The following is a 7,500-nucleotide window of genomic DNA, read 5'->3' as shown; positions in this document are numbered from 1 at the left end:
GTTGGTAAGATGTGAGGTGGAGGATCGTTCTCTTTTCGAATTGTAATTAAGAGCTGGTATGCATGGACTGTTCGGGCGCTGGAAGCGCTAATTAATTGATGTTTCACTGGGGTGGTACATGTGGCACGGAGAGCTTACATTACCGCCGTCATCATGATCATGATGCACTTTTCGATAATGATGTGCTCGCCAGTCGTTCCAGTGATTCGGAGATGGCATTCGGTACGGGGAAACAATCGATCTGGACCTTCTGAAGACAATTCAATGTCTTTTTTCTCATTTGGAAGTTGCAAACAAAACTGCAAAAGAAGTATAATGGTATGAATGGAATTCTGGTAAGTTTTTGCAACAGCAGCTCTTATCGACTGTAAGCATGCATCGTCAGGCATCTGAAGCGACCATTTTCAGCAGCTCTTCAAGCAGTAGCACGCTTGTCGCGAAGAATACGGGAAGCATCCATTGACGAGAATTTTCTCCGCCAAAAATCCTCCCCAACCTCCAGTTCGACACCCACTACAGTAGCACGACACTGTGCCCGCAGTGTATGGCCACCCCTTTCGCTTTGTTTTCTCTTCTAAGCTAACATTGGGGGACACAACTGCCAGAGCTTTTGCCTCCCACTCTCGGCAAAGAATCACTGTGTTGTTCGGCAAAAGATACGCGCAATTGCGCTGAAAAGCATCCTCCTCCGGTAGAGTGTGACGCAGGGCGTCGAGCAGCATAAACCATAAACCATACCCTCGAAAGCGAGCGTGCCTGTCGCTCGGCTGCTGCTGCCATTGGCAAGAGGCAACAGAAGCCGTTCCGGAAGTGAATGAAATACAAGGAATGTGGTACATCCTTACATAATGGGCTCAGGGCTGAGCGGAACTCAGGAGGGTGTCACATATTTTCCTCTGCCCAACGCATCCACTAATAGGCACACTATCTGTTTGCTGTACCGTTTTCCTGCCAAACGAGTTTAACAATTTCGTATCACTTTCTCTTCCCATTATAAAGTTTTATTAGTCCTAGAAGTAAATAAGAAATAAAAGCAGAATTACATGAAAAGGATTCTTGGCGATTTAAAGAGAATTCTCTATATTTTGGACACTTGGTCCTAGCGTGCTGTGCCATAGTAGGAATAGGATGCACTGGATGTGCAAGACACCGCCACGGCATGCTTTGGTCCATTTAGTTTACATTTATTTTCCAACTCGCTTGTCCGAAAGGGTTCGCTGCCTTTTTCGTGTGCATCCGTGCACCGTGGACAGGGCCGCAAGTTCTCACACTTCTTCCTTCCTCCGGGCTCGAGCTCTTTTTGTTCGGAGCCATCTTTATGGGTGAAACGCGTAAACATATACTGCGTTCTGCCATCGTGCTGCTGTCGGCGACAGGACCACGTCGTATTTCGCAGGCGTCACCATTGGACATTGTTGTTGATGCTGCCGCCTACGATGGTCTCGACAACGACGGACACTCTTCCAGGACGCTCGCCCGCTCGCTCTCGGCGACAATCCGTTACTAATCCGCAACCCCTCACACTCCCACACACTCATCCTCCTCCGCATATAAGCGCGATCGCTAGCTCCAGCTCCAGGTCTCGGCAGGGCATGTGGGCACTAGGCAGACGATGCGTCTCCATTCTGTAGCCATTTTTATCGAAAATGAAAATCATTCAGTGCAGCGCACTACCCTGGGGAACCAATGGTAACCAAGTGCTACGGAGCTGTATGGCGTACCAAGCGGTACGCTGATTAGCGTAATGAATGGTCGAGCCCCTGTGTGAGCCGTGGATGGATGATGCCATAATTCGCAAACTGATAAAATGAGCCATTGTGCTGCTGGTGGTGTTATGAGTTACCGTTGGTATAAATTTTCTACATGGCATCGAAGTAAACAAGCACGTGCTGAGTTATGCAACGGATCTTCTATTGAAAATATTACCAATCGAATCACAAAATTATGAAATAATGAGTGGTTTTCAACAAATTCTGAACTGTTTTTAAACTTTAAGTTTATCATCCCAACTGGCAGTTTGAACGCAATGTTCTCGTTGAACGACTCGTCGTTTGCTCGAGTATTTTACATCGATTTCGCGGTCAAGTGGGTGTTTTTATGCTGTCAAACATGACATACCACCCCCCCACCCCCTCCCGTGAACTCCCACCCCCACCTTAACCATTCGTTCTAGTCGTTCAAAACCTTTTAAAAACGAAAAATAAAATATAAATACGCCGTGAAATATCGCCACAGTCAAGCATAAAAGCTCGAGAGGGTAAAATCTATTTCTTCGATCGCCTGTTTGTGATTTGTTTAGAGTGAAGTTGTGTCTCCCGCCTCCGCGTAAGTCCGTTATCGTTGTGTAATCCCCGTTGTTCTTAGCGATTAGCGGTAGAATGCAGTTTATCAGACCAAAACGAAAAGGTTAATTGACCAACCAAAGAGAGAATTGGACCGATCAAACCATAACAAAACTTCTTCTATCACAAACCGGCGTTGAGCATCCGTGACCCCATCAAGAAGAACCGGTTTCACGTTCCCACTCTCTCTCTTTTCCATTCACCGTCAGGATGCACTATTTGCGATCTTTCGCGTGCGGATTTGCACGTACGTCGGCCAGCAGCACGGGCCTTCCGTCACGTAGCGCCGCACGATCGTTCTGCTCGCAGATCGAACCGAAACAAACACCGAAACCGACCGCCACCGGCGCCGCTGCCACCGGGAATGGATCCACAATCAGTGCACATACTCACGCTCCAAACAATTTGGAAAAGCGGATGCTGGTGTTTACGAAGCGATACAAATCGATCGACGAAGTTCCTAATTTTGTGAGGTAAGGTTGTCCCGTGCCATTCAGCCCAGCGCTTGCTCCTAAACCTGTCGGTTCGTTTCATTTTCTGAAGCCAGGAAAAGATGGAACGTGTACGGAATCAGGTGCGCATCAAAGTAGCCAACTACATGATGATCGCAACGGCGATCGGATGCATCATTATGGTGATCAGCGGGAAGAAGGCCCAGGAACGTGGTGAATCGGTGTCCCAGATGAACCTCGATTGGCACAAGGAGTACAACGAGAAGGCACGAGCCGAGTACGAGGCCGCGCTGGCCGCTGGGGCGAAGAAGTGAACCACGTTTCGGAATGGTTGTTTTGAATGGATAGCTTCGTTTCAATGTGAACTGTTGTGTATGGGGCAGGTAGCACCATAACTTCTGCTGTATTCTCGTGTAAATACATAACGTACTCACTCACCTGTTACCAGTCGCACCACAACATAATTCTTACTCGCTAATTGATGCCAGTGGGCGATTGTACTCAGTACAGTTGTAACGTTTCGATGCTGTACAACTTGTTGGAGCTCGCTGCCGCGGATCCTTTTTTACACTCCACCATTCGCAGCAACTCGGGAGCGAGTGTCTTCAGCTGACGCAGTGACTCCACGTGCCGATCGATGATAGCCAACATCCGTCGAAGCTGTTCCAGTACGGCATCGTCCTTCGAAAGCAGAAACTGTTGATAGTGTGCATCGAGCAGAACCATGATCCATTCGATCGTTTTTTCGTCGCTATCGAAGCTGTCGCCATTGTGCAGTGTCTCGGTTAATGTGGCCATCGGATCCACCAGCAGGTATTCGAGGTGTTGCAGCAGTTTCACCACACTCGGGAAATCTAGTTCCGCTCGAACGATCGGTATGATGATGGTGCGATTGTAGGTACAGGAGAGCACCACGTTCAACAGATCGTAACGCGAGGGATGTATCCTCGCAGCTTCATGGATAATGTTTTGTTCTGGAAGCACTTCCGTTGCTTCAGGTAATGGCTTCGTTTCGTCCACTTCAAGCTCGGGGTCATTAGGTTCTTCGGTTGGTTCGTCTGTCAAACTCATCGCGTACTTCAGTGCTCTCACTAGCATACGCTCCGATACCACCGAGTATCGCTTGAGGCACTTGGCTAGATCGTCCGAAAGCTTAGCTTGCAGCAGCACCGGAACCATACGATCGCAAATTTCCATTTCCGACAGACCAACGCGTTCCATCTCTTCGGCGATGATCTCAAACTTTTCACTCAACACCAGCGGTCCAAGGGTTAGATCCGGATTGTTGAAGAGTTTCACTTGCACCTCGTCTGCGGGGAGCGTAGCATCATGAACGACCGTCACTGGAAGCTCGTTACGGTACGCCAAGCGTAGCGTTTCTTCAAAATCTTCCTGGTTAACGTACTGATGGTAGAATGTTTCATCTTGCTGCTCTCCATCGTCACTATCCTCTTCCGTATCATACGCCTGCTCTGCGATTGCTGGCAGGGAACCAGCAAAGTTGTAGCCTTCCGCAAGATCCGCCTCATCATTTATGCTTTCATCATCGATCCCGTGTGACAGATCGAACGCTCGCTGGCTGCCCACTAGATCTGAGAGTTGTTCTTTGCTGATTTTAAACGGAACTACGGCCAATGTTTCTCCGAAGGCTAGCAGAATGTAGTTCTCAACCACCCAGAAGCGGGACGTGCGGAAGTACACCTTAAAGTACTGTTTCGCCTGGAACACTTTGAACTGTATGTTGAACAGTGCCAACGTGGCCCCATCCCGGTTGTTGTTGTTTGCGTACACAGCGATATAATCTTTGCCGATGTTGGCCATCGATAGTGGCTGGGTTACGTCGATCGTTTGAATGAGCTCGAAGAAATTCCCAACGCCTTCGTGTTGCTTCGGCGATTGGCCAAGGTTAAGCTGCAGAATGAACAGACGACTATCGGACCCTGCCAAAGGAAAGAGGACAATTAGAACAGGGAAATCATCGACGACATCGACCTTTACTTACATAGTGTTACCAGAGAAGGACCATCACTACTGTCGACGATGCAACAACCGGCCAGCTTCAGATCGTCACCGAGGCGCTCTAGTTTAACTTTTTGGATCCGGTTCACCAGTTTCAGGTCGGTGCTGCTCAGCAAACCATAGTTGAGTTCCGTTGTGTCTTCCTTCTCGTTACGTACAAAGTACGTAAGCAACAGGGCACCATCTTCCAACTGCAGCACCTGAACGTCCTTTATGGATGCATCGCGTTCGGCAGTTCGACCCAGCCCGACTTCCGATGGTTTCGCACGATCCTTATTTCGGGTTTCCAGAGCACTTTCCAGTGACTCGCAGCTTCCATCAGTGTACAGCACCAACGTCTGTCCGCTACCGACGGTGAACAGGTCCTGGACCGTGCGGTATAGCTTGATCTTTTTCACCTTGTTCAGGTCCGCCTGGTCGGGCGTCCAGCAGCGCACGTGTCGTCCACCAAACACGGCCACATAACGCTCGGAGGGAAAATCGTACACCACTTTGCTGCTGAGTCGATCTAGCACGGTCCAGCTGCGAACTTGTCGTTGATTGCTCACCTAAAACGGCGGAAAAACGGAAAATCTTAAGTAAACACGCCGTCGGCGTGTCGCCGTTTCTGCTTACCTTCACGACCAGGATGATATTCCGGCCGAGCGTGTTGATCACACAGCCCGGATCGACATCCCTCGAGAGGCCGAGAAAATCGTCGATATTATTTATCGGACACAGGTTGTAATACGCGAGTAATTTAGCCATTTCGTAGGATTTCACGTTCCGGTGATACAAAAACACGCTGCAAAACGTGCTCGCCGCGATGACACGCCTGGTTTTCGTCGACTTTTTGGCGTTCATCGATTCGTGCGCCAAGCTCGACGTAAACAAATGTCCGGTTGACATTCCATTTCCCCCCGAACGCGAGCTCGAGAGCAAAAGTTGCAAAACTCACGAAATACGAAATTTCACGGCCGAATTCGGTTCCTGTTGCAGGTGGAATTCGTTGAGAGAGAGTTGATAAAGGTACAGAAGCGAATCAGCTTCCCGGTTGAGCAGCAATCGCGGAACTCCTAGCGAAACGGTCACCATCATTCGCGCCGCTGTTGTGTGTCTTTCCTCGGTTATCGGAGTGCTACGTGTTAGCAGCTTGTCGGCTGATAAATCCCTCGGGCCAGTTTCGAGATCTAGCGATCCGGTTCGTCCGTTCCACAAACAAAATTCTTCACGATGGGCGGGAAACGTACGAAAAATAACACCAAGGTAAGTTCTGGGCTTCCGGTGAAGAGTGTATTAGGTAATTTGATGGATCGATTTTATCTTCTTCGCTCCGTGTGTGATCACTTGGGCAGCCTTCCAGCTCGGGACGCAGTGCGGAACTGCTCGGTACATCCGTACCGACGCTATTTGGTTTTGCGGCACTCGACAGTACGACTATGCCGGTAGTGCCGGGCTTTGTCCAGATCGACACAAATCAGCAGGGCACGGAAGAGATGGATCCCATCATCGACGATACGCTGCAGATTGTGTTGCGCAAAATGTTGAAAAAGGATCCGACAACCAAGACGAAGGCACTGCTCGAGTTTACCGAGCTGATCGGAAATGCCGAGGTGGAGGTTGTGAAGGCGGTACTACCCTTTTGGCCACGTATATACGTGAACCTGGCAACGGATGCGGAGCATCGTGTGCGTGAAACGGCTCAGCAAGCGCAGGCGGCTATTGTAGCACGGGCTGGCAAGAACATTGCCCCATTCCTGCGACAGTTGGCACCGGCTTGGATATCTTCGCAGTATGATAGCTACGCTCCGGCCGCCAGTTCCGCGCTGCAGTCCTTCAACCGAGCCTTTCCTCCAGGGAAGGTGAACGAAGTGTTTGTTTTTTGCGAGAATGAGATCCTGGATTATTATCTGAAGAATCTTACCATCCACACCGCCATCACGCTGAGCAATCCAAAGTAAGTAGCACCACTGGATCTCGACCACGGCCTTTTTAATCCATCGAAACTCTCTTCTTGGTGCATTTCAGATCTCATACCCCGGAGGAATGTGAAAACAAATACCAGCGCGTGCTGATATCGAGCCTGCGAGGCTATGCGCTCTACTTGAGCAAGATTCCACAAGAAAATCTACGGAAATCGGTCGAGAAACACGACGCCATGTTGGAGCACCCGAAGTTCTGGACGTACCACAAGCACAAGACGGCCGCCATCCGTTCGGCCTGGTTCGAAGCCATTGCGGCCCTACTTCAGTATGGACCGTTTTTGGTCGAGAAGCATCAGGCCGCGATCACGACGAGTGTGTTTCAATTTTTGGACGAAACGGACCCAACGGTCGTGTCGCACGTTTGGAGTGCGATCGTACTGATTCAGGCGAATGTGCCCGGTTGGCATAGTTATTTGAACTTTGAAAAGGCCGTTTTTCCGAAGCTGTGGAAGCTACTGAAGGGTGGTGGTGCGGGAAATGCGAGCTGCATCTACCCCCACATGCTGCCCCTGGTGTCGGCCTTCAATCGTGAGGTGCTCGGCGAGGAACGGTTGGCCAAATTCCACGCTCTCTTCTTCGAGAGCATTAACGAAGGGTTGAAAGCGGTCCAATCGAGCCGTTCGGATGTGTCGGCCGTTTCGCAGGCGTACTATGAAGCCTTTCAGTATGTCGTTGTACAGGCCGTTCGAGACGAAACGATGGAGGAGGCGCAACGGCGTGACT

General features: G+C 49.9%; 3 protein-coding genes across 4 annotated transcripts in view; 2 read left to right on the top strand and 1 right to left on the bottom strand.

Moving 5' to 3' along the window:
- The first annotated feature begins 2,134 nt into the window (after positions 1 to 2,134).
- On the top strand, positions 2,135 to 3,238 carry LOC126577035 (UPF0389 protein CG9231). Of its 2 annotated transcripts, none has more exons than XM_050238423.1 (3): positions 2,135 to 2,325; positions 2,552 to 2,815; positions 2,886 to 3,238. In XM_050238423.1, exons 2-3 carry the CDS (start codon positions 2,553 to 2,555, stop codon positions 3,106 to 3,108), a joined length of 486 nt encoding a protein of 161 aa, XP_050094380.1. In that variant the 5' UTR covers positions 2,135 to 2,325; position 2,552; the 3' UTR covers positions 3,109 to 3,238. The 2 variants fall into 2 exon arrangements, with proteins under 2 accessions (XP_050094380.1, XP_050094381.1); XM_050238424.1 differs by having other exon boundaries at positions 2,137 to 2,257.
- LOC126577034 (uncharacterized) lies at positions 3,148 to 5,600 on the bottom strand. The gene is made up of 3 exons (XM_050238422.1): positions 5,429 to 5,600; positions 4,797 to 5,361; positions 3,148 to 4,734 (listed from the first exon to the last, which is right to left on the bottom strand). The coding sequence occupies exons 1-3, from the start codon at positions 5,558 to 5,560 to the stop codon at positions 3,296 to 3,298; spliced, it is 2,136 nt and encodes a 711-aa protein (XP_050094379.1). The 5' UTR covers positions 5,561 to 5,600; the 3' UTR covers positions 3,148 to 3,295.
- A 117-nt stretch (positions 5,601 to 5,717) lies between these two features.
- LOC126578721 (E3 ubiquitin-protein ligase listerin) overlaps positions 5,718 to 7,500 on the top strand; it is an 8,300-nt gene continuing 6,517 nt past the window's right edge. Inside the window, exons 1-3 of the mRNA XM_050241569.1 lie at positions 5,718 to 6,058; positions 6,148 to 6,749; positions 6,821 to 7,500. The exon at positions 6,821 to 7,500 is cut by the window's right edge and continues 668 nt beyond it. Of these exons, the coding sequence (XP_050097526.1) occupies positions 6,026 to 6,058; positions 6,148 to 6,749; positions 6,821 to 7,500 (1,315 nt within the window). The 5' untranslated portion in view covers positions 5,718 to 6,025. The remainder of the gene's footprint in view (positions 6,059 to 6,147; positions 6,750 to 6,820) is intronic.

Source organism: Anopheles aquasalis, chromosome 3 (genome assembly GCF_943734665.1).
Source record: "Anopheles aquasalis chromosome 3, idAnoAquaMG_Q_19, whole genome shotgun sequence".
Classification (NCBI taxonomy): Eukaryota; Metazoa; Arthropoda; class Insecta; order Diptera; family Culicidae; genus Anopheles; species Anopheles aquasalis.
This window is presented reverse-complemented; position numbering and strand designations above follow the sequence as displayed.

Excerpts from the sequence above, each read along its gene's own strand:
- LOC126577035 (XM_050238423.1), top strand. The coding sequence starts at position 2,553 with ATGCACTATTTGCGATCTTTCGCGTGCGGATTTGCACGTACGTCGGCC. Across the intron at positions 2,816-2,885 it reads GAAGTTCCTAATTTTGTGAG|CCAGGAAAAGATGGAACGTG; the intron begins GTAAGGTTGTCC and ends CATTTTCTGAAG.
- LOC126577034 (XM_050238422.1), bottom strand. The coding sequence starts at position 5,560 with ATGGCTAAATTACTCGCGTATTACAACCTGTGTCCGATAAATAATATC. Across the intron at positions 5,362-5,428 it reads ATATCATCCTGGTCGTGAAG|GTGAGCAATCAACGACAAGT; the intron begins GTAAGCAGAAAC and ends CCGCCGTTTTAG. Across the intron at positions 4,735-4,796 it reads TCCTTCTCTGGTAACACTAT|GGTCCGATAGTCGTCTGTTC; the intron begins GTAAGTAAAGGT and ends TTCCTTTGGCAG.